At 40.1% G+C, this 26,750-nt stretch overlaps 2 protein-coding genes across 2 annotated transcripts in view; both read left to right on the top strand.

Moving 5' to 3' along the window:
• Positions 1 to 26,750, top strand: part of LOC131054360 (imidazoleglycerol-phosphate dehydratase 1, chloroplastic) — an 89,703-nt gene that overhangs the window by 43,592 nt on the left and 19,361 nt on the right. The window contains exon 6 of the mRNA XM_057988858.2: positions 7,567 to 7,629. Within this exon, the coding sequence (XP_057844841.2) occupies positions 7,567 to 7,629 (63 nt within the window). The remainder of the gene's footprint in view (positions 1 to 7,566; positions 7,630 to 26,750) is intronic.
• Positions 4,516 to 5,763, top strand: LOC131874682 (uncharacterized). Its single transcript, XM_059218604.1, has 2 exons — positions 4,516 to 4,849; positions 5,146 to 5,763. Exons 1-2 carry the CDS (start codon positions 4,541 to 4,543, stop codon positions 5,194 to 5,196), a joined length of 360 nt encoding a protein of 119 aa, XP_059074587.1. The 5' UTR covers positions 4,516 to 4,540; the 3' UTR covers positions 5,197 to 5,763.

The following is a 26,750-nucleotide window of genomic DNA, read 5'->3' on the forward strand; positions in this document are numbered from 1 at the left end:
CCTACTTTCACTGCTATGAAAAGGACTCTTAATATTTTTACCCATAGCACAACCTTTACAAGTATCATCAAGTACATGACTAAGTTTAGGAATACCTTTTACCATCTTCTCCAGTGTCGGAAGAGTCCTAAAGTGGAGATGTCCAAGTCTTCTATGCCAAAGTTTGCTGGAACTAGAAGAATCGTGAATAAGGGCTTGAACTGGTGGAGTGGAGAGTTTATACAAACTCTCATGTCGATTTCCGATCACACGAGCAGTCTTGATGCTAGAGTTCTTAGGCTAAGCAAGAACTCTTCCTTCAGAAAATGCAATTTGATAGCCCTTATCCTCCAAGGCTGAAATAGACACAAGGTTTCTCTTGATCCTTGGCACGAACAACACGTCACTTAGGTGTAGAGAAACTCCAGATTCAAGGTTTAGAGATGTGGCACCAAATCCTCTTACAAAATAGCATGCATCATCCCCAATAATAACTTGAAGATTCGACTCCTTTTCCACCAAATCAGAAAGGTGCTCTCGATAGCCGGTGATATGTCTAGAGGCTCCACTATCAATCAACCAGGTATCACTGTCTGTAGGAACATTGCTTGATAATGCTGATATGAAAAGAAAACCATTGGAGTTATCTTCAACCTCCTTTTGAGATGAGACTTCATTGATGTTTGCTCCTTGATGATTTGGTCTTGTCAAACAATCCTTTGCAAAGTGACCAAACTTGTCACACCTAAAGCACTGGATGCGAGAGAGATCTTTCTTCTTCTTTCTAGAATCAGGTGCGTAATCTAATTTCAGATTTCTATTCCTTTTGAAGTTTGCCTTCTTCCAATTCTTACGTTTCTTGGTAGATTGAGTGGTAAGCACATGTGTATCTTCATTTTGAGAACTCTTGATAATTCCCCTAGCCGTCAATCTTGATTCTTCTTGAATACAATCCGCATGGAGTCGATCAAACTTAGGTAATTTGGATCTTCCACTTATGCTTTGGATAAATGGCTCCCATGAATGAGGAAGGCCATTCAAGGCTAGCATGACAAGGTCTTTATCAATCACTTGATCTCCAATTGCGGTTAGTTGATCTCTCATTTCTGAAATTTTCATGAAGTAGGAGATGATTGAATCTCCCTTTGCCATCTTGACTTGGTGGAGTTGCTGCCTCAAGGCAAGAGCCCTACTCACGTTGTTAATCTCATATAAATCTTCCAAGGTCTTGAACATATCTGTCGCAGTTGTCATCTTGGAGATGAGAGGCACCAAGTGATCCCTCACGGAGTCTATTAATATCTTCTTTGTTTTGATGGCATTTTTCTTGAATTGAAGCTTCTCCTCATGATCTTCAAGGTTGGATAAATCCTTTTCCTCCACGAATTGAAGAAGATCATTTTCTTCAAGTGCAATGAGCACTCTAAACTTCCATGAGGTGAAGTTAGATGCGCCTTCAAGCCTATCTTCGACTTTAAGACCATTCACCATTTTGGAGACTTAGAGATACTACTCGAAGGAGAGGGAGGAGAGAATACGAAGTTGTAGAGAATCTGATCACGATCTTCTTTCACCGTGGCTCTGATACCATGTTAAATTTTAGTGATCAAAATAGATAGACAATGATTCAAACATAAATTGCACAACATACACCAAGATACCCTGGGAAAACCTTCCAACTTGAAGGTGAAAAACCCAGCAATATAGTTCCTTATCAATTGAATGATCTCAGTTACAATCAGGCTAAAAAATGAAGCTAATAATCACAACATGTAATATGATTCTTTTGTAATATATAATCAATCTCTCCACAACACGATATGAGATATGATCAATCTATTCTGCTGGATGAATCAGATCCAAACTGTTAAATGATAGTCCACGAACTATTGATGATAAGCAATATACTCAAACTGCAAATTGGTTTGACACGATCTGAGAATATATTGCTGAAGATGATGCCGATCTGCTTACATGATCTACCGAAGATATAATTCGATCTCCTTGTTATGTTAACCATTCAATCCACTTGGAGAGAGGGAACCAAGTTATATGTACCCATATGTGGGTGTCTCCAACCAATCCGCCTCTTCCAAGCAACACGTCTCCTTATCAAAAGTCGGCTCTACTTCAATTAATGTGTCTTTCTCCAAGGGTGGCGAATTAAACAATAATCGGTTTGAAGTAACCGATTAATAATAATCATTATTAGCTGTTTATGATTAAATCACTTTTAATTAAATACGAATTACAAATTGGTAAGGATAAGTATTAAATGGAACTTATAAATGTGTGAGGCCGATAGGCCATTCACACATTTCCATTCGCTATGTCGGCTTGAAGGATCCGCCCATGGCTATCACATTAACAAAAAAAAACTTTTAAAAGTTTAAAAGGCATTTGGTGACTATTTTATTCATAGCAGTCAACATCTCAGTCTGCAATTGCCAAACATTTATGATTGTGGGAGGAGGAAGACTGGCGAGTGATGGTCTTCAGTCTGAGCCTGAGTAACAAGGACTATGAGTCATGGTTTTAAGACTCGTGGAGTTGCCACGGACTCACGAGCCCATGGGAGCCACAAGTCGACTCGCCAAGGACTCGCGAGGCGAGTCCATATGAAAGACTCGCGAATCTTTTGCAAGGACTTGCCTGAGTCTTTTGCTCGGACTTGCGAGTCTTTCATATGGACTCACGCAACCTAGTTTACACCCGCCATATAACCAATAAAACTCAGTTTTGTTTTATTTTTTCAACTCATTTGGCATTTTTGATTGGTTATAGTAGGTTTGTAGGGTTTGAAGGAGGAGAGGGAAGAAGATAAAATCAGCAAAAGAGATCTAGGTAAGGATTTTTTTTTATTTTTATTTTTTTCATTTGAGTCTTTTCTATGTTTTGAAAATTCAAAAAATCTTGAAAAACAAGGGGATATGTTGCCAAAAAAAATTCTATTTCCTTTCCTAAGTTATTTCCTCATATTGTTTTCTTGTTTTTGAATGCTATTTTTCCCAAATGATTCATTGTCATTTTTTTTGTTGATTTTTCATAAAACCCTGCTGATTTTTTAATTTTTTCATGTTAAATCAGCAATGGCAAGTTCAACTCCAAGGGCAACCCCAAGGTCAGGAAGACAAAGAGATAAAGCATGGAAATATGGGATTCCAGGAAGAAAAAGGGGGAGGTCACTTGCACTAAATGTACAAAATGGATGACAGGTGGAATCAATAGATTAAAATACCACCTTGCACAAATACCTGGATATGGTGTGGAGGCATGCCGCAAATCAACTCCTGAGATTATTAGAGAGATGAAGGCCATTCTTGCTGAGAATGATATGCAAAAGGAAGAAAGGCAAAAAAAAGAAGAAGCCATGGCAGCTGCAATGAATCCCACATTGTCCACGTCAAGTCCCATTGGTCACACGTGTGGTCGTCAGTCACTTTTATCTTTTGGTGACAATGAGGGTGAGGCTAGTGGCACTCCTGTTAGATTAGACCCTAATTTTTTTGTACCACACAATGTTCCAGGTGCACAACCTTCACTTGAAGGTACACGATGGAATAGAGAGAAGCATGAACAAGCAAGGGTAGCAGCTTCAAACTTTTGGTTTTAGAATAATCTATCTTTTAATGCAACAAACAATGTGTATTGGGAAGGTTTGGTTAATGCATTAACAGTTGCGGGTAAGGGGTTTAAGGCCCCAACAGGTCATGACTTTAGTGGGCCATTGCTAGAGAAAGCTGTAAAAAATACACAAGTTGTGGTTGATGATCATAAAAGGTATTGGAAGAGAAAATGATGCAACATTTTATCTGATGGATGGATAGATGGACGGAATAGGACTCTTCTCAACTTCTTGGTGGCTTCAAATGGTGCAATGGTATTCCTCTAGTCTATTGATGCCTCAAATGAAATAAAAAATGCAGAGACTTTGTGTAATCTGTTGGATGGGGTGGTTCAAGAAGTTGGAGTTGAGAATGTTGTCCAAATTATCCCAGACAACGCAACTGTATATGTATCTACAGGTAGAATACTTATGAAGAGGCATCCTACGATTACATGGAGTACTTGTGTTGCACATTTCTTGGACTTGATGCTAGAGGACATTGGGAAGATTGGATGGGTGAAAAAGGTGGTTGAAGATGCAAGAAGTGTCACCAAATTCATCTACAACCATACTTGGGTGCTTGCTTTGATGATAAAATACACAAATGGCAAGGACCTTGTGCGACCTGGAGTGACACGATTTGCTAGCCACTTCATCACTTTGCAGAGCAGTCTTAGTGCCATTCCTCATCTTAAGTAGATGTTTGTGTCTGATGCTTGGTTGGGGTCTGCATACTCCAAAAGACCTGAAGCAGATAAGATTGTGAGCATTGTTTTTGATGAAGGGTTCACCAAAAGTGGAGAGGAGTTGACTGCGGTAAGTAACAAACACAAAAGTGAACTCTATACAATCTTGTCTATTTGCTGATTTTATTTTTTAGGGGTTAATTTTGTACTAATTTAAAATTTGTTTTCATTTTTTTAGGTGACAGAACCTTTGGTAAGGGTTCTTCATATGGTGGATGGAGAGGGCATGCCAATGGGTTTCAATTATGAGGCCATGGATAGGGCCAAAGAGGCCATTTCACATTACTATCATGGAAATACAAGAAAATTATGTGAAATCCTTTGGCGCATCATTGATCGTAGGTGGACAAACCAACTCCACCAACCGATACATGCCTTCGCCTACTTTTTGAACCCGAAATTCTACTTCTTTGATTCATTTAGGGCTGATGAGGAGGTCATGGCAGGTGTTATTGCATGCATTGATATCATGGCACCTGATCTTGAGTTGAGAGACAAGGTTCTTGATGAGTTGGAGGTGAGATTTGACATTTGCAATTGCTCTATCTTTATTTATGAATACGGAAATGTTCATTATTGAATTTGAGTTTGACACTTTGACTATCTATTTATGAATTTGGAAATATTCATTGTTCAAGATCTACAAGAGTGCAGAGGGGAGACTCTTCTCATCACAACTAGCAATTGATAGGAGAGGAAAACAACAACCAAGTAAAAAAATTAGTAACTTAGTTCAATACTGCAAGAAAAAAACGACAAACTTGATTGTTACATTTTTTTCTCAATTCTAATATTTCTAAATGTTTTTTGTAGATTTATGGTGGGAAAATTATGGTGTTGGCACGCCTAATCTTCAAAAGATAGCCGTCCGTGTTTTGTCTCAACCATGCAGTGCTTCTGGGCATGAATGAAATTGGAGTGTATTTGAGAGCATTCACACAAAGAAGAGAAATAGGTTGACACAAAAACGGCTCAATGATCTAGTCTTTGTTCGGTACAACCTTCGCCTTCGAGTTAGATAGGTGGAGGGTGTTTCACATGAGGTCATTGACTTGGATGAAATTGAACCATATGGTGATTGGACTGTGAATGAACAAAATGATGGTGACGATGTCCTCCTTATTGAAGAAGAAATTGCAGAAATAGAGAGAGGAGCAACACAAGATGTAGAAGGAGCAAGATTGGATGAAATGGAGGATGAAGATGAGGACGAAGATGAGGACTTTGACTTTGAAGAAGAATCATCTCACCATTTAGATACCACAACACCCACTGCTACTACTTCTAGCTCAAGGCCTGAAAAATTGAGCTATATTAGGAGAGATACAAAGAGAAAGATGTAGTCTTCTTTTTGGTTTGTTCATTGTTGTTTTTCACATTTGGAGTTGGACATATCATTATATGTAATTTTGTGAACATTTATAAACTTATGCTGCTATTATACATTTTAGAGTTGAAACTATGAGTATGAATGATGAAATTTCAAATATTGTGTGTTTGTAGATCGTATGACATGTGTAATGTTTCAATTATGGCTCTTATGTTCTCTAAATGCATTAATTTCTTTATGTTCTTTTTGTAAAACTACGGTTTTTTTTTTGCCGAGTCTTTCACGAGTCCGACTTTGAGTCCAAATTTTTGGTTTGCCGAGTCCGTGGCGAGTCCGAGTTTTAAAACTTTGCTATGAGTGACGAAGTGGCTGTAAACAGGGTAAAAGTAGTCTGCAGTCTAAGTGCTGTTTTCTAATTTTAGTTGTATATATTCATTTTATTAATGCAAATGCAGGGGCAGATTCTGATTCACGTTTTTAATTTCAGTTGTTGTTCACAGTGGACATACTTCATGGCAAGTTTCCAACTAATTTTTTCTTTAATTGTCTTTTACCATTGCCTGCCTGTTAATAGCAAATAAAATGAGACTTGATATCCATTCAGAACAATATTCTCCATATATAATTTTCTTTTGGCATCTCCAAGTACCTGTCTCCTTTTATTCTGAAAAATGGCACGCTAGTGCCCACCCCATGTACTGTACCAGCACCAAGTTGGTAACCACGCTCCTAACATTTTTTTGTCTTTGGCAATGTTTTCTTTCTTCTGGTGTTGTCTAGAGGTACGATTCTGATGTGAGAGACACTATCTTTGTATTTTAGGAACCTGTGTGTAGGGCTGAGGAATGAAACAGGGAGTGTTTCTCAAAGTAACTTTGTTATTTTTAATTAATAAATTAACTTCTAAATGAAATTAATGTAAATTTTCAATTAAAGAGATATTTATATTGTCCATTCACTTCAATGGTGGCTTAAAAGTATATTATGATAAACAATATCAGATCTCTATTAACAGTTGATTTTGTCTTAGTGGCATAGTCCATGAAATATGCCTAATATATTTCTCTGAATAGATATTGAACTCTTCTTCTGCTTATGCCGATTCTCTCAGTTTGATGGTCATTTTCATATTTAAGGTAAAGCCATTGTGAATTAAATACTCATCATGAATATGGATGAAAATATATCTCAACGTCATTTTCTACATTGAATGGATATGATGTCAATTTTTATTTACTCATCTTCCCAATTTAAATCTTTCCTTGACTAAAGGAAGTTTGCTACCTTGTATCATCTTTCGTTGTCTTCAAGGTTGCTACCAGTTACTTTCCATTCTTTTTCATTTTAAAAAATAACAGGGGTTGGTTACTGTTGGATTTGAAGACTGTTAGATAGAGGATATTTAATAAATTAAAGCAGTCAAGAGATTACATTATTTTTCTTTGTATTCCATACATCAGACCTGGATTAATATGTCTAAAACATGAACATGCATATCTGATTTTTGTTTTAGAATGTAGTCATCCCTCATAAATCATGATTGATGAATAAGAACAAAATTTGAACTTCGAAAACTTCACATTACAAGGTTGTGTGTGAATTTCTACATGTATAATAGTCGCAGGGCAGCATGCCTTTTTATTAGAGATTCAAATCAGAATCAAAATGTAGACTGCAGCTTCCAAGGATCTTTTAGGAATAAGCAGTTTTTGTTACTAATAGAATTATTGCAAACAACAGGATAGATGTGTTTATATAGCTTAATGTGCACTAAATGGACATACATACATGGGTGATGCTGTGATTTTAACTTTTTTGATGTGTTCTTCGGTATGTTTATGAAGCTTGAAATATAAGTTAACAATGCTTGTACAGTGATTAAATTAATGTTTCTTCTTTTTCAGTTAGTGGAGCACTTTTTCCAATCTTTGGTCAATACCTCTGGGATGACTCTGCATATTCGCCAGGTTTGTCCAATGACATAGTTCATCTTAGTCTTACTTAATAAAATTTGAAATAAAATTTGAGCATCCTGTTTCATTCGAAATAAAATTTGAGCATCCACATTATGCTTTAAGACTGCAGCTTCCAATTGCTAGTGAATTTCAAAAGTTAGATTTTTTTTAAGCAAGAAAACACTCTCTTTACATTGGTTTATTGGACATTCTCATAATGATACAGGAAATCTAAGTGTCATTTTTTGCTTTTAATACCTGATATTATCCTAGTGTAATGTTCCAATGTCTGGACTGTCCTTTTGGATGAACAATCTTAAGAGAAAAGATCAGATTTCTAACACACTTATTCTGTGATTATTAATATTCACTGAGATTGTTATTCACTAAGAATGTAAATGTAACATCCACTAAGAATGTTTCTGGAAATGATTACAACATTCCCTAAGAATGTGATTATAACACCCACTAACGATGTTCCTGTAGCAGTCCAACATTCACTAAGAACGTTCAAATGCAGATCCCGCACTCACTAAGAATGCTCTGATCCAATAGCAGCGTTCACTGAGAATGCTCTTGTTCTGATTAACCATTCACTAAGAATGATCTAAATGGTCCCTTTCTTCTTAGTAGGTTGAACCTTTGAAGATTTTTAAGAGATTTTCCTTGCTGAGTATAGGGACTGTATCCCCGTCTGAACTGGTTGTCTTTCTATATAATCCGATTTAATCTCTGTGAAAACTTCCTACTTTGTGGATGCTTCCAGTGTTTACTTCAGTTTTGGTTTATGCTAATATACATATACATTCCTTTGTGTGGACCAAAGAACGGGACTTGGACTCGGCTCGGACTTGGACTCGGGACTCGGCGTTAGACTCGGCTGGACTCGGGAAAGTGAAAAACTCAAGAAATTTAGAGATTTTTAAAGATTTAAAACTTGTTTCAGGCAACCTTTATTGAATACACCTTAAAGACACAATAACATCATCAAACTCGGCTCATTTGATTACATACACAAGTATACATCAATCACATAAGCATAAACGCAAATTGTAGCTGAAGGAAATAACAAACATAGATATATAAATATTGTCAAATGTATACAATATTACAAAACTCATGGAATAAAAAATCCATGTCATCATATGATCATCATCAAATGTTTCATACAAATACCAAAGGTAAATACAACTACAAGCCTATGGATCAGAGGAGCTTGCACCCTCCGGCCCCGGCCCCCTGCGAAAGCATCTAAGGTAGGTCCTGGATGATTCGACAGCCATAGCCGCTCCTCGTGACACCATGCCATGCTCACCAACATCAGGAACATCCATGTCACTATCTACCTCTGAATCTCCTGTCTGTGCTCGTGCTCTCCGCTCCTCCTCTACCATGGCTACAATCTCAGCCTCTATATCTACCTGGTCGATCCAATCAGTTTTAGACTCAGAGGTTAAATTTTCCCTACTTCTATCGACGCAGTTTTCCCCCATATTTTTCGATGGGGGTTTGGGGGCAGCGCCCCTTGCGCGCTCCCGTGACCCCGTCGAATGTTATTTTTCTATTGGCTGGCATGTTGTAACCCTAATTTTTCTCATTCTCAGGCAGAGGTTGTAGTGAACAAAGACGATACCATTCATTTTAAAAAAACTTTTAAAATGTTTTTTTTTGTCATTTTACTAACCCAGCCAGTAGCTGAGTTTGGGGCTCAGGACTCGCCAAGTTTGGCGAGTTTGAGCCAAACTCGCAAACTCGGCGAGTCTGGCGATTTTGCTCGCCAGACTCGGACGAGTCCGAGTCCGAGTCCCAGAGACTCGGCGAGCATGACTCGTACTCGGACTCGCCGAGTTTAGGTGATTCATGGCGATTTTCGTTTCTATGGTGTGGATGAAGTCGATAATCCAAGGTTGGGTAAGTAGATGGTTTTTATTGTTGCAACAATTCACGTTTACAATCATTGTTCGGCCAAGCAAAAGTTATGTCATTGCCAACCGATTGTTGTTGATCAAGTTGGGAGAGCCACCTAAAGGAGTGAACTAGGACTTTCTAGATGCTCATGTGTTTCAAATTGCAGCACTACCTCCATGGTATGAGAGCATTGTAGAATATGTGTCCACCTGTATCTTTCTGAAGGAGATGCCACCAGAAGAAAGGAGGAAACTAGCTTTGAAAATCAAACTTCCAACTCATAAATGGACTGTTGTACAAAATGGGATCCGACCAAGCACACAAAAACCTTGCTGGAGGACACATGGGACCAGACGCAACAACCTAAAAGGTTTTATTGGTAGGGTTAAAACCTCTCAAGCGGGATTACATGACATTGTTCCCTCAATAGTCACAAGATAACAAGAACTCTTTGAGAGGTAAGGACAAATTTCATCGGTCCACTAAAATTCAGTCAATTACACCGATGCAGATACATGATGAAGTGGGTAGAGGCAAGAGCACTCCCAGACCGCACGACTATTAGTACGAAAAGCTTTATCTACGAGCAAATTGTCACCAGGTATGACATTTGTAACCAGATCACAAGCAACTAGGGAGTACGCTTTGTAAACCATGCCATTCGGTTGATGGTGATAGAGTTCCGAATATTTCACAACTTAACAAGGTAATACTACTCGAGAGCAAATGGCAGACAAAGTTGACAAACAATGTATTGGTTTCAATCATTTACAATTCATGTGGCATCAAAGAAGTGGATTGGGAAGAAAAGTTACCAGCCGTACTATGGGCCTACCATACGACATACAAGGTAACGATAGGACACACCATTCCAATTGATGTACGACTAGGAAGCAGTGGTCCCCAACGAGTATGTGGTTTTGAGTTTGAGGAGCGTTGTGGAGAACTGACTTGGCAATACATAGAGTTTAAAGGAATGACTCTACGTGCTGAATAAGCTCGACAAATGAAGGGTGCTTTCTCAATGGGCCATCAAAGCCATGCAGAAGCAAGGAAGTATTGACACGACAAGCACCTAGGGAGAATGAACTTCTGGTCAGGACAATTAGTTTTAAAGTATGACTGTCTTAACAAAATCAAGCGAAGGAAGTTCAAGGTAAGATGGCTTGGTCCCTTTAAAATTTGAGAAGTAGGTAATAATGGAGTTATCAAATTGGAGAACTTGGATGGCACCTTGATGAAGTATAGTATCAACAACTGAAAATTAATTATACAGAGAAAGGAAACAAACCTTGATAGCAATCAATATGGTGGATTTGACAACCTGTGTAGAGGATGTCTATAATAAACTAGGGGCAATAATTGGAGAGTACCCTATAGAGGAAGGAAATTAGAAGAATTATTGTGCCAACTACAAAACCACATCTAGTCAATTGTATGTGTGGACCACCACCACCAACCCAAGTAAGATTCTACAATGGTACCCAAATAATGCATGGCCCTTATTCAGTTAGAAGAATCAAATACTTAAGTTATGAAATTGACATAGAAATAAACACAAACACAAAAACAGAAGGAAGTGAAGGAGAAGTTAAATAGCTTGAGTTTGTTGAAGGAGGATTGAAGCAATAATAATGGCAGAACTTGTTATAATACTAGAAAGTTCAAGGTACAATGAGATGGTGATTCAGTATGCAAAAGAATAAGGGGTACTGCCACCACCATTACCTTGCACTCCTATCAGAATGTGGCGAGCGGTGAATAGATTCATTGAGACTCTATTTATACAAGGAGAAACTATTACATGGAATCAGCAATGAAGTGAAAGATTACTCGATGGCTGCAAGAACATTGAAAAATGTATGATCATAGACAAAATTTTTAATCAGGATTATATCAATACTTGTTGAGAGCAAGAATGTTACAAATGGCTTTATAAGTCATGTTTATGGAGGCTCAATACAAAAACAGAAGAAAAAATTAGAAGAGGGGAAAAGAGAAAATTAGGAGGCATGCACAATGAAAATAAAACGCAAAAATTAATGGACTCGAAAAAACTTAAAAAATTAAAAAGGGGAAATATGGAGTCAATCATTGTGTTTTTAAAAAAAAACGAGGTATTAAAATATGAAGGCCTAGAAATATTAAATAAAAAAGAAAAAATTGTGAAGGGAGGAGCACAAAGTAAATTTTTTTTTAAAGTGGAGTTGAAAAATGTAAAGTCCATGGCCATAAAAAAATTAAAGGCCAAAAAAATGAAAGTAAGGACTTTATAAATATTAATGGCCAATATTAAAATTTTAATTTTTAAATTACATGGCCAATGTACAATTATAAATTATGGCAAATAACAAGGAGAATTATAAAACGAAAAAATTCAATTTTTGTTGCAGCATTTTCAAAAGGAGGATATCTGTATGGCCGTTCTCCTCTTTCGCCACACGGCTTCTAGAAATTAGCAAAGTGCCTTTGACTATATGACTTTAGAAATTAAGCAAAGTGCCTCTCACCATAGGGCTTTAGAAAATTAGCCGAGGGCAGCAAGAAATTTACATCACACAGTCTCTTGTTTTGGTTGTGTGACCAGTACTTGGCATTGTACAAAGAATTAACACCACAATATAGTGACTCCTTGCTTTAGGCATATGACATGCATTGTACAACATCATGTGGCAAGGAACTCATCATTTTTGCATTGTACGAAAGCATATACATTCATTGAAGGTGTGATCCCCCCTAGCATTGTACAACTCTTCCCTCATTGCATCATACAACAACCCAAGCTGTTCGTATGGCTTGGACATCCACCTCCTACACTCAGCATAAGGAATATACTTTTATTGAATGTACTCTTGTTTTCCCAAATAGCATACGAGTTAGCCTCTGCATTGTACAGTGTATTCATTTTGTAACTCCATTCAAGATACCACTTCAAGGTAAAAGGTGGCATGAGCTAGTCGGCTAGGATCGTTCCTCGTCAAGAAGCATATAGTGTTGGCATCTATAGATGGTTATCGTAATTGTTTTTCTAGGAGTTACATATTTAAATGTTTATTCTACATTGTTGAGAGTACAATTTTTACTCATGACTGCCAATATGTAGTAAGCGAAAGAGGCTAGCACCTTTCAGACCTCGCATTGCATTGGGGAAGACAAACAGAGGAAGAGATGATGACAACATCAGACCAAATACAATCACATGGGAGAGTCTCAGTGGTAGTGAATGTCGAACATAGTGGCAAGGAGCACAAGATGATCATATGCTAAAGGTAGCACTTTGGCACACATAGGTGGACAAAGCTGCCTAGCTTACATTTTTCAATTCTCGAGACTTTGAGCCTTACCTACGAGCAATGATAGTGCATTACAACTGACACTCACGAGTTGGTCATTGACTATAGAGGTTGCCAAGTGATGATATCCTTTTGGCCGACAAAACTTATGATAGTGTTTGGGATACCTTCGAGGCAGTATCAACGACTAAGCCATTTGGAAAGATGATACACCAACACAAGGAGTCTCTCCTGCAATGAGTTTATTGGTCAGACCTTAAGTTGCCGGTTTAGGTTCAGGTTTGAGAACCCAGTTTGCAGTTCAACAAAATTTTGAAAAAGGGTTTGGGATCGTTAGTACAAAAACAATGTAAACATTATATATATATATATATATATATATATATATTATATTATACTAAGTTACCGGTTCGGGTTTGAAGAACCCAGTATGCCAGTACGGCAAAATTTTGAAAAGGGGTTTGGGTTCGTTAGTACAAAAACATGTAATTTTTTTTTTTATATATATATATATATATATTTTGATATTTGTGAAGCCTATAAGCATGAATTAAAATTTGCATGTCACATAGCATCATATAAACAACAAAACAAACATAAGCTTGTAATTATAGCATCATATACATCAAGTTTAATATCAAAATGACAAAATATTCAAGTATCATTGTTTAAACTTTCAACAATATAAAGTTTAATCCTCAAATGGATCATCTAAATTCATCCTCCTCCTCCTCCTCATTGACATTGACATTAGATGAGCCAATGCCACTTGCACTTGCACTATAAGTTGGCTCGATTTCCGAGTCATCAAGTGTCTATGTAAGAAGCTGAGAAGCAAGAGCATCCAAGTCAGTATGCTTTGGGTCTATATCCCACGTCTTCGTTTCCCCTTGTGTGTAGTCACGTTGTTTGTGTGAAAGAAGACGTAGGTTGGAATGCACATATACTAAATTCTCCGCTCTTTTTGATAGCAGCCTATTGCACTTTACTGAGTGGATGAAAGAGTATGTGCTCCAATTTCTTTCTGAAGCAGATGAACTAGCAACCTATGAAGACAAAGTAAACAATTAAAGTTATACATTAATAAAAATAAAATTACTAGCAACCTATGAAGACAAAGTAAACTATAAATAAACTAAAACTTGTAAATTTTAAATTTTAATTAATTAAACTTACTTGTGATAAAACTTTTATAGCGAGGGGTTGTAGGTGTTGGAAGCATGTGCCATAGAAGTACCACCAGCTATGAGCATCCTTCTTGGATCTATGACGAAATTCATCAACACTTAGACCATTCCCATTTGCGAATTCTATGAACTCATTTGTGACAACATCTCCCAAATCATCATTAGGATATAGTCTAAGAAATGCTGCCTTGTACCCATCAGATACTTCTAGATCTCTCGGTGGAATCCTTCCTGGTTTATCAAGAAACTGATTGCTATAGTACTTAGGTGTCAAGGCATAGGCAAGAAGATGCAAAGGAGTGGTAATCTTATTTCACCTTTCTACAATAATTGCTTCCAGTGCTTTGAAGAATTTCTCCTGGGGGTCATTCTCTTTTTCATTTATAGTGACCTTTATTTTTTCAAGCATTGAGTCAATGCCATCATAAATCTCACCTATGCAAGGCCTATCCATGTCTGTATAGCGAATCATGCTCATGACGGGCTCAGTGATCCTTAGGAGATATGTAACAAGATCCCACCATTTCTCATTCAATATTCTCTCCCTAATTTTTTCTGCCCTCTTAGTGCTACTCTGCTTCCATACAGTCCAATTGGTGTTGATCACCATATTGCATAGTGCCACTCTAACTTTCACAAGTCGTCTTAAGACAATTGTGTTTGATGCAAAATGGGTCTCAGCAACCTATAACACAAATTAATGCCAAATGATTAAAAAATAAAGCCAAACTTTAAAGAAGAATACACGATATAGCTTACACAATGATATTAGGAACATTGAAAAATAAAAAAATCAGAAAATGTAAAATCAAATTACTATTTCACTTACCTTCAATAGCTCCAAATTCGAATAGGTTCTAAAAATCCCTTGAGACATGTGGTGGTTTGTGATGAACGTCTGGATGTCCTCAGCCTCTGCATACACATCTCTGATCCATTTTATTTTTTGCCCAATCCTTTGTAGCATAAGATTGAGTGAATGTACCGCACAAGGTGTGCAAAAGATGTGATCATAGCGTTGCTCAACCAACAAACCAGCAGCTCTACAATTTTTTGCATTGTCCGTTATGACTTGGACAACATTGCGGGGTCCCACTGACTCAATGGCGGAGATGAGAATTTCTGCAATAAATTGGCCATCTTTTATTTGGCCCTCACAATCCACAACTTTCAAAAACATTGACCCTTTAGGGGACACCGCTATGACATTGATCAAGGAACGGTTTTTAGCATCTTTCCACCCATTTGAAACAATTGTTACACCTGTCTCAACCCATGAATCCCTTATGGGTTTCAATGCATCTTCAACCCTCTTCACCTCTTTCTCCAATAATGTTCCACGTACCTTCTCATAACTGGGGCCCTTATACCCTCCTGGAGCCTCATTAACACTTTTAATCATTTGCTTCCAATATGGGGAGTGAACAACATTGAAAGACAACCCATTTGCATAAATGCACCTTACTATATCTTCGTTAGCATTGTCTCTACTCTCATTTTGAATGCGGTTTCTAGAGGTCCCTTTGTTCTTTTACGTGTCAAGGGTGGTTCACTTTGAGGTTCATTTGTGGCAAAGAAGGGATGGTCTTCTACTACAATATTGGGATTAGAAGGGGCTTGCATTCCCCTTGTTTTCTTTGATGCGGTTTGGTTCAATCTACGAGCTTCTCTCTCTTCTGCCGCCTCATGCTCCCTAATATATGTCATCACTGTCTCATCTGGTATAGGTTTACCATCTTTTCCAGGGCATTTTTTGATGCCTCTTCCTTTTATTCCACACAAATGGCCTACCACCCGATAAAATGAACTATCACGTTCAATATCACATCATTGGCATCTCCAACGGAATCCCCCACCTCCTGGAAGTTGTTTTATAATGTCAACATACTTCCATAAGGGAGAATTTGGATCATTTCTTTGTTTTGCAATTATTTGTTCATTGCCAATGGAGGAAGATGTAGATGCCATTCTAGTTCCTATGACAAGAAATAATATAAACATATTCAAAAACAAAAACTAAATAATGAAAAAAAATTGAAGTTTCATGTTTGACAATTTGTGGAACAAAAATAGTTGGAAAAAAATGTTAAAAAACCTACCTCTTGCAGCCAATGGAAGCTTGAAAATGTATGGAAATGATGCTGCAACACTTGTTGAAGCTTCAAAAATCAGTCTTCAACTCCTCTTTGATCTTGGAAGCCAAATTTTGTTCACCCTTTCTTCAACCTGCTCTCATAAAACTTTTGTTTGCAACACAAATGAGGTGAAATGAGTGAATATAATGTTTTAGAAGTCACTTTTAGGGTATAAGTTTCACTTTTTAGAAGGTGGAATTAAAAAAAAAATTAAACTTTGCATATATTTTTCTTTTTTGGGCCGCCTAGCCGCCCGGGTTCGACCTAGGTCCACCCGGGTTCGACTGGGTTCAACTCGGGTTCGACTAGGTTTGACCAAGGACGAACCAGCTCTAGGTTTTTAATCCAGTTCGAATCGGACCCGAACCAGGAACCCGTTCGAACCAGGACCAGTACCAGGGGGGTCCAAGGGCGAACCCGGTAACTTAGATATTATATAATAAATTAATAATAATATATATTATATTATTAATATACAATAATATTATATAATAAAATATAATATATATAATAAATTAATAATATAATATAATATAATTTAAAGACCATGGTGCATTCCTAGATTTTAATAATGATAGCCTGAAATAAATCCCAAAAATATGATTTGGGAGTGCCAAATAAATAGCCATGACAATATATTTATAATCGGGGATGTATGTATTTTGAGATTCATGTTTCAAATATACCAAATAAACAACCATGAATCGAGAAAAGATTCCCGACGTATGACTTTGCAAATTTTTTTGACGGATGCGTTAAAGATTGCCTGACCTGTTGGCGAATTGGAAGGATACCCCGAATTGATGTAGCCAACTGCTCCCGCAACTGGCGAATCTACTGCGTCCTATATTGGAGCTCCCTCTCGAGTAACAGGTGTTGCTCCCTTGAAGTCTTCACCATGAACACCGCCTCCATGACTTCCTTATGTTTCTTGTCCAACTCCTCCAAAACTGAAGTGAGGCGAGTCTCAAATGTTGCTCGCGTAGCCGCCTCCTGTGCCAATTCCACATTTGCTTGGACCAACTCCTCCAATGCTGTCACCCGAGCACTTTGTTGTAGGAGCTCCTGTAGGATTTTGCCAAGATCAAGGGCACAATGAAAAGCATAAAAAGAGAGACAATAGAATGACAAGAACAAACTGTATTCTCATCAATATGCAAATGATCAACTGGATTAACCAATACAATGAATATAGGCCTGCTTATATAGGCAAGGCCATATGGATGTACGAGCACACAATTATGACATGTGGCTCAATGAGAAACAAGGATAGGTAAGAAATACTAGGGGTAGGTAGGAGAAATAATATAATATTCCACAAGAGGTGGATGACCCACCGAATGTGGAGTGTAACAGCAAAATAAGACCACAAAAGGTGGAATTTCTCCTACAAGCTCTATCCCTATGTGCACACTTCCCTAAGTGTCTCAAGTCCAAACTACGAAGAGATGCATTATCCTAAGTTAACTTAAGTAAAGTGTAATAATATCCAAAATGAATATTTATTTACACCAACACCCCCCCTTAAGTGCAACTTAGGGGAATGAAGACTCAAGTCAACAATGCAAGATGGGTCTCGGCTACTAGGCCATGATAGGTACCCATGTACAATATGCAAATGCAAGCAAAACTATGCAATGCAATCTCTCACAAACGAAGAAAGGGAGAAAACCCAGAGGGAAAAAACTCCCCCCCAAAAGAGAGATGAAAGTACAAAAGAATCTCAAAGAAGAAGGACAAAACCTCAAAGAGGAAAAAGTCCCCCCCATAAGAGAGGACGGAGAAGTCAGCTAACCCCCCCTAATGACACATCCCGCACCCCCAAGAGAGCTCGCAACTGCTGGAACTTACTCTCGGTGAAAGGTTTGGTGAATATGTCAGCAACCTGCTCTGCTGTAGGACAATACTGCAAATCAATGACCCGCTCCTAAATGAGCTCTCGGATATAGTGCATATGAATCTCGATGTGTTTGGTCCGCTGGTGCTGGACCGGGTTCTTGGAGATTGCAATAGCACTCTGATTGTTGCAATGTAGAACTGTCGGCCGTGGAGTGGTGAATCCAAACTCTGTGAGAATCTGCTGGAGCCAAATGGTCTCAGTTGCTGCGTTAATAGCGCCTCGATACTCAGCCTCAGTCGAAGAGAGAGTAATAGCATGTTGCTTCTTGCTCTGCCAACAAATGGGGCCCGAACGAAGGTGAAAACTGTAACCGGAAGTAGACTTACGATCATCAAGATCACCAGCCCAATCGGAGTCTGTGTAACCAACCAAGCGACCTCCTGTGCCTGTTGCATAGTGAATCCCATAGTGATGTGTACCCTGGATGTAATGAAGGATGCGTTTGGCGGCTTTCCAATGAAGCTCATGTGGTTCCTACATGAAGCGGGAAACCATGCCAACTGCAAATGAAATATCAGGGCGTGTATGGGTCAAGTGGATGAGACTACCCACAAGCTGACGATACAAAGTGGCATCAACTGGTGGAGAAGAACACTGAGCCTCAAGCTTGACTCCTGAAAGAAAGGGAGTCGGGGCAGGCTTACAATCAACCATATGAAAGCGTGCAAGTAGATCAAGAGCATACTTGGGCTGCGATAGGGTAATCCCGGAAGGTAACTGTGAAATCTCTATCCCGAGAAAGTAGTGCAAAAGACCCAAGTCAGTCATAGCAAATCTGTCATGCAAAGTAGATTTGACCCTGCTAATGATGGATGAAGTACTCCTTGTAATGATCAAGTCATCAACATAGAGCACAAGTATCAAGTGAGAGTCATCCTGTCGCAAAATGTAGACATTCGGATTGGAATGACACCTAGTGAACCCTGCGGAGAGAAGAAAGGAATCCATCTTGGCGTACCAAGCTTTGGGGGCCTGCTTAAGGCCATAGAGAGATTTCCTTAGTCTGCAAACCAAGGAAGTATCCTGGATGCAACCCTGTGGCTGCTCCATATAAATCTCCTCATCAAGATCACCACGAAGAAAAGCACTCTTCACATCCATTTGATGTACAACCCAACCATGAGCTGCAGCAATAGCAAGTGTCAAACGAATGGAGTTCATCTTGGCTACGGGTGCAAAGGTCTCAGTATAGTCAACACCTGCAACCTAAGAGAAACCTTTCGCAACAAGCCGAGCCTTATACTTATCCACACTACCATCCGTTGCAAACTTGGTCCAATAGATCCACTTACATCGAACCATCTTTCTCCCCTTAGGGAGATGGACTAAATCCCATGTGTTGTTCCTCATCAAGGAACTATACTCTTCCTCCATAGCTTGGTCCCACTCAGGAACCCCTGATGCTTCCCTAAATGTCTGTGGATCGGAAGCGGTAGCAAGGAATGCATGTGGTAGATCCTGATGCTGTGATCGAGTTCTCTGCGTATTTGAAGGATCCCCAACAAGAGAACCCGCGGACTCAAGTGTCTGTCGAGCCCAACGAGGTCTAGGTGGAGGTGGAGAACAAGGCTCCTCAACTGCAAGTGGACCCTGCGGAGGTGTAACCCTGCGAGTCGGAGTTGAAGGAGTCTCATCATCTGAATCACTAACATCACTATCCACAATGGAGGAAGGTGGAGGAGGTAGAGAGGCTAAGCTAGGAGAGCTTTCCTCAAAGTGAACACTCCTCTCAATGAACACCTCATGTGTCTCAGGATCCATCAATCTATATGCCTTAACACCCTCAGGATATCCAACAAATATGCAAGGCCGACTCTGAGGTTCCAATGCCTTGCGTTTCTGCGGAGGTATGCGAGCCCATGCTGGACACCCAAAGACTCTGAAATGTCTCACAATCGGTTTCCTACCAGCCCAAGCCTCAAAAGGAATAATACCTTGCAAAGCTTTGTGAGGAACCCGATTCTGGATGTGGGTGGCACAACTGATAGCGTCTACCCAAAAAGCGGGATCAAGAGAACGTGCATGTATCATACAGCTAGCCATTTCTTTGAGAGTTCTATTCTTGCATTCTGCAACTCCGTTCTGCTGTGGAGTGTATGCGACAGAATGCCGAAGATCAATCCCCTCAAATGTACAAAAATCCTTAAGTCTTTTGTTCACATATTCCCTTCCATTATCTGTGCGAAGAATCTTGACCACTTTCCCTGATTGCTTCTCCACACGAGTCTTGAAGTCTTGAAATCTGTCAAATACTTCACTCTTATGAATAAGAAAGTAGACCCAAGTGAAGCGGGAGTAGTCATCAATGAAGGTGAGGACATAGCGGGCCTTACTAAATGAAGGTGCTGGAAATGGACTTGCTACATCGCTGTGAACAAGTTGAAGAACTTCGAAAGCTCTCCAAGCTTCCCCTTTATCAAACTTCTCTTCGGGATGCTTGCCCATGGAACAACCTGAACATACACCCTCTGAAAAACTGATTCGAGGTAGACCTGTGACCATGTCTTTAGTGCTGAGCTGCTGAAGATAGCGGTAGTTGAGGTGACCAAACTGGTCATGCCATAGTTTACTTTCTGAATTTGAATGAGTAAGCAAGGCTCTAGAAGGTGAACTTGGCACAAAGTGGGAGAATGAATAAAGCCTCGACTTGTCATTGACTTGTCCCATTGCTACCAAAGCATCATCATCAAGTTCCTTTACCACAACTGAATCTGGTGTAAACTCAACTTTTTTCCCATTCCCATAGTGAGTGATTTGGTAGATAGAGAGAAGGTTGGTAGACAAGTTAGGAACATAGAGAACATTCTCAAATGTTCCATCATCCATGTCAACTGAACCTTTCCCTTCAACCTCTACTTGTGTATCATCACCTATGTAAATGTGAGGTACCTTAGATGGCTCCAATGAAGAAAACTGCTCCTTTGTAGAACCCATGTGATATGAGGCACCCGAGTCAAGTATCCATTGCTGTGAAGAACCTGTTGTAGCCACAAATGCTTGCCCTTTTCCCTTAGAATGTGAGGAAGAGGAAGGAGATGAATCCTTCTTTGTGTAGGCGGATGGCAAGTTGATGTTGTTTTTCTTAAGAAGATTAGTTAACTCATCAACTTGCTTTGTGTGGCATCGATGCTCATCATGACCATACTTCTTGCAATATGCACAAGTTGGTTTATCCTTCTTAGGTGGTGTCCCCTTCTTGGAAGAGGATGAAAAATCGCCTTGTGATGGAGAGGATGATTGTCCTTTTTCTTGGTGTGGCTTAGACTTAGAGTGCTTCTTCTTCTTGTTGGAATCTTTGCCTTGACTTCCTTGATTCCCTTGATTAGCCACCAAAGCGTTGGACTTTGAAGACTTGAGAAGTCCCATGTTCAACAACTTAGATTGTTCCAATATTAACATTTCTGTGAAAGCATCAAATGAAGGCATAACATAGGAACTCCCCACGGTCAAACGATGAGTTTGGAAGCTAGACACAAATGCTGCATATTCTGGTGCAAGCTTGTCTAACAAGTTGAATATCAATTGAGCATCCTTTTTGTCAATTCCACAATCCTTAAGCTTTGCTCTTAACTCATTTGCTTTGGTGACATAATCTTGGATTGTATCAAAACTCTTGGGATCCAAGTTGGTGAGCTCATTGTCAATTTTATAGCCTCTGATTTCATCAACTTGACCATACAATTTCTGAAACATATCCCAAGCATCTTTGATTGTTGTACACTTCTCAATATGAAAGATGAGATCATCTGATACATACTTGCGCAAAGTTCCAAGAGCCATGCAATTCTTAGTGAGCCATTCTAATTGAGCATTAGGATCAGCCTTAGGATCAGGTGGTGCTGCTATTGTTCCATCTATGTAATGCGTGAGACCCTTTTCCATTAATTTACTCCATACTTTAATTTTTCATGATGCATAATTATGTGGAGTTAAAGGTGGAAATTTATGAGGACTCATTGCAACAAAAATGAAAGAGCACAAAGAGAGGCACAATCACACAAGACACCCCCCCAAATTCACTCAATCAAAGAACCCCCCCAAAAGTGATGATTTGGCACTTTATAATTAGTGCATATACAATGGGCCACTTGCAACAAATGGCAAAGTGGGCTTCTGATTACAATTTTACAACTGCCTCAATAAGGCCAAAAGAGACTCAAATTAATAATGCAAGAGATCTAAACTAAGATCCAAGCAATTTACAAGTACCTAATAGGCCAAATAAGACCAATTTCTGAAAGTACAACTTCCACTCAAAATCTCTGAAATCTGATCATAGATTATGAAAGTAGACGAAAAAACATGCACTTACAAAAAAAACGGCGCCTGAAAAGGAGGTTGTATGAGCTCAAACGAGGCCTTTGAAGTTGCAGAATTGAGGATTGGACAGGTACAACTGAGAGAATCCGAAAATTCCAAAAAACCTGTGCACCAAAATCAGAAAATAACCACACCACTGTGAAGATCACGAAATTTTAGCCCATTTCAAAAAAAATTGCACCAAAAAAAGAGCAACAATGAGCAAGATATGGCCTTTCAAAGTTGAACTGCAAAACTGAAAAGCTCAATGAAGAGGGGGTCAAAAAATATCAAAAGTCTGCTGATGTGGCGCTAACGTCAGCAATTTAGGAGCTTAAATTTGACGGCTGTATGACCGTCGCGAAAACTTCACCTCTCTGCTGACTGGGCGTCCGTACCGTACAGACTGCTGACGTGGCGCAGTGACTGGGCTGCTAATGTGGCAGTGACTGGACGTACGGTTGTTGACTGCGGGTTAGTGGCCGCCTGCCATGTGGCGGGCACGGGTCCGTCGGTTTAGGGGACCACCGACGGGAGGAAAGCGTCACTGGAGGCGGCAGGGCCGTCGGAGCAGGAGGCGCGGCGGTGTGCAGAGCGGCCGGCGGTGTGTCTGGGCGGCCGGCGGGAGGTGCACGATGGCAGCGGGAGTTTTGGGCGGGCGGCGGGAGGTGCATGGCGGCGGCCGGAGTCTCCGATAGCGCAGGTACGACCTTGCAACCTGCAACTTGCAACCTGCAGGGTACTGCGGGGTCACGGGGGTGGGGGTTTGTGGACCCCCCAAAAAAAATTTTTTTTTTGATTTTTTTTCAAAAGATTTTTTTTTATTGCCCCCTTTTTTTTTTTTCGAATTTTTTTTGATTTTCAGAAAATAAAAAAATTTCGAAATCCGTACAATAATAGCCAAAATGGGGAAAAAAAATTTCTCACCAAAATAGGTCGACTTTATAGTCGAAATTCATGGAAACGGCCTCCCGGATTCAACGGTGATGTCCAAATTGTTGTACGACGCCCCCAAAAAATGAAGATCCCCAAATCCGAAAATTGAAGCCTCCAAAATGTCTCCAAAAAACTAATCAATGAAGCCCTATAGGCTCTGATACCATGTAGGATTTTGCCAAGATCAAGGGCACAATGAAAAGCATAAAAAGAGAGACAATAGAATGACAAGAACAAACTGTATTCTCATCAATATGCAAATGATCAACTAGATTAACCAATACAATGAATATAGGCCTGCTTATATAGGCAAGGCCATATGGATGTACGAGCACACAATTATGACATGTGGCTCAATGAGAAACAAGGGTAGGTAAGAAATACTAGGGGTAGGTAGGAGAAATAATATAATATTCCACAAGAGGTGGATGACCCACCGAATGTGGAGTGTAACAGCAAAATAAGACCACAAAAGGTGGAATTTCTCCTACAAGCTCTATCCCTATGTGCACACTTCCCTAAGTGTCTCAAATCCAAACTACGAAGAGATGCATTATCCTAAGTTAACTTAAGTAAAGTGTAATAATATCCAAAATGAATATTTATTTACACCAACAACTCCACCGCTCTTGACTTACCCTGCATAGTGGATTCTACCTGCTGGTTGGGCTCAACAGCCCTATAGTCCTCTCCAAGCACCCTATTGTGGAAGACATCCATGGCTGACTCCTGCTGCTGGTGAGAACTCCCCTCCTCTAAATCCACGATCTCTGGCAACACTAGTGGCTGTGGTGAAGGAGGTCGAGATCCAACCGGTGCCATGGGGGTTGCTTGGTAGCAGTCCAACCATGCATCCCATGCGTGGACCATACTCTCCAATTCGGCCCTTTCTCTGTAGTGGGCTTCTTACTCGCAGACACACTTTCCAACTCGACCCCTTTCTCTCTAGCGGGCTCTTGACACGTAGGCACATCGTGTGCTAGTGGGGCGACACTAAAGGGTGTCTACATGGGAGGAGGTCGCAATTGCCCGAATCCTGGCACTGGTACGGCTTCAACCGCCATCCTTGATGTAGGGAGTGGAGTCATTTCACCATCTACCTGTAGCAATGCTGGAGCAAAAATAAGTCGTCTGACCATCACCTCTCTCGAAGGTCTGACCCCCCTCAATGGTGCTACTCCAACAGTACTCGTACCACTCAAGGGTGTACCCATGACACCTTTCGCGCATGTACTAGTCACCAACACTATCCAACATCTCCTCTCCAGGACTCCTTCCCACTTCTCCTCGACTAGCTAGACAAAAGGCATCATTACCTCCACTACTGTTGGAAGAGGTATCTGCCGACTCTTCCCCTGTGCTGCTCTCCTCTTCTGCCGACTCTGGCTCACTCTCCGAAGCCACCACTTGCTACCGCCTTCGCTTCCTGCTAGGTTGGACATCCCCACTACTTGTGAAGGTATCTAGGTGAGTCCAATAAAAGATAGGTGGCCGTGATGGGTCCACCTGGTTCTGCGGCTTCCACACATGTCTATCGGAGGGTACCCGTGTTTGCACAGCGTCCAGAAAGAGTTCGATGGCATGAAAAGGCATGTAGAAGGCTTTATGCCGTAGGGTGAGGAAGTAGTGAATCCCGTCGGAAAGGATCGACGCCCAATCATATACTGTCCCATTCGTTAACCATTCATCAATGCCAACATGGGTACAGCGGTGTTTGAGGCTCGACTGGCTCCCATGAGCCTACTCTTCATCACATCGAGCAGACATTGCCATTCGCCTGGCACAATGTAACACTTTTTTAACCCTCGTCCCTTCGGTGCATTCACTCTTTCCCATTCTTCTGCTGTCAAATCATCATGACACACTAGCTGTAGAAGTTTCTGCCTTCGTTCTGCCGACATCTTCGTGGTGTTTTTGTTAACTTTCTTGCCCTCGCCAGGAATGCCGAACACTCTAGTAAATGCTTCCACTGTAAATGACACCATTACTGTACTTTGCTGGTAGGTAAATACAGATTCCATAGCGTTTCTATCATATGCGGTAATCTTCATCTAAGAATTGGCTCAAAATCTTGAATGGCAAACACAGGCATTTGGATTGCCCAATGCACCCGTGCATGCCGAAGGGAATCCTTGATGGGGTGATTGTCTAGATGCTCTACACATAGTGCCATTTAACCCTTTGAAGGTGATGGTGTCTGCTGTAACCTTAGCCGGCATTGTCTTCCCTTTCCCTGTATCTGTCTTTCTTGCAACCCTTACTCTTGACGACAACGTTCTTTTTCCTTTGTCCATGGTTGTATTGTTGGATTCTGCCATTTTTGCTTTCTTGGGCAGTTGTTTTTCCAGAGGCTCTAACTGCTGCAACCGTTTTCTCTAGTCTACTTTCGCTTTCCGAGACTCCATAAATTAATATTTCTTAATTGCCGCTGAACACACATAATATTTTTGAATTCCGTTATTTCTTTGTACGGCTTGTGTAAATTTTACTCTGCCTACGCCACCTTGTACGAATTTTCTTTTTGCTGATACACGATTTTTTTAATTTTTTTTCACTTGTACGGGACTCTACTGTACAGATTCCCTTGCCTATGTGTCAATTCCTTACCTCCTGACGGCACCTTGTTCGACCTCCCCACTCTGTATTCACAATGTATTGTACGGTTTTCTTCCTTCCTTTGTTGTACGGTCTTGGCTCCTCCAATCGTACGGTTTTTTTCAACCTCTTGCCTAATGTACAAATTTGACTATGCTTGCATGTATGGATTTGATCTCGAATGTACGGGTTTCACCTTCCATACGGCCTTTCTTTTTTTGTCACCGTATGGATTGCCCTTCGCAAGATTTTGCCCAGCCTCACAATCTGCTCTAGAGTCGTACGGATCCCTTATGTACGATTTTCAATTTTTTTAGTGCTTCCCGGCGTCCGTATGGAAATCTCGTCTCATTCTAGCTGTAGGATATCCTCGTGTTTTTCCATAGGGCTGTATGGACTTCTGTACCAGTTCCACAATGTTCGTATAGATCTAACCTATGTACGGTTGCCCTTCATTGGCTACCTCACTACTTGCCTTTGTTTGCCTTCTTCCGTACGATCCTCCCCTTTACTCAACACTTTGGTACATCGACTTCGTCTTGTTATGTGTCACCGATGCTAGCTTCTCCTTCCACCACCGTACGGAATTATGCTTCACCTGGAGGACTTTTTAAAGTTCTCTTTTTATTTATTTATTTATTTCCTAACTAAAAAAAAAAATAATTGCCTTTCAAATTGTCTGGCTAGGCCCTGCCTTCGGACGAACTGGTTCGTTCCGTTGCTGTCTGCGGTGATACATTTTTAATTTCGACCCGCTCACTGTCTCCTTGATTGGCTGGTCGTCCAACGTCGACAACTTGATTGGTCCATTCTCCGCTACTTCTCGAACTTTTTAGGGACCCAACCATCTCACTTTAAATTTCCCAGGTTTTATCTCATT

Source organism: Cryptomeria japonica, chromosome 3 (assembly GCF_030272615.1).
Source record: "Cryptomeria japonica chromosome 3, Sugi_1.0, whole genome shotgun sequence".
NCBI classification, from domain to species: Eukaryota; Viridiplantae; Streptophyta; class Pinopsida; order Cupressales; family Cupressaceae; genus Cryptomeria; species Cryptomeria japonica.

Excerpts from the sequence above, each read along its gene's own strand:
- LOC131874682 (XM_059218604.1), top strand. The coding sequence starts at position 4,541 with ATGGTGGATGGAGAGGGCATGCCAATGGGTTTCAATTATGAGGCCATG. Across the intron at positions 4,850-5,145 it reads AGGTTCTTGATGAGTTGGAG|ATTTATGGTGGGAAAATTAT; the intron begins GTGAGATTTGAC and ends TGTTTTTTGTAG.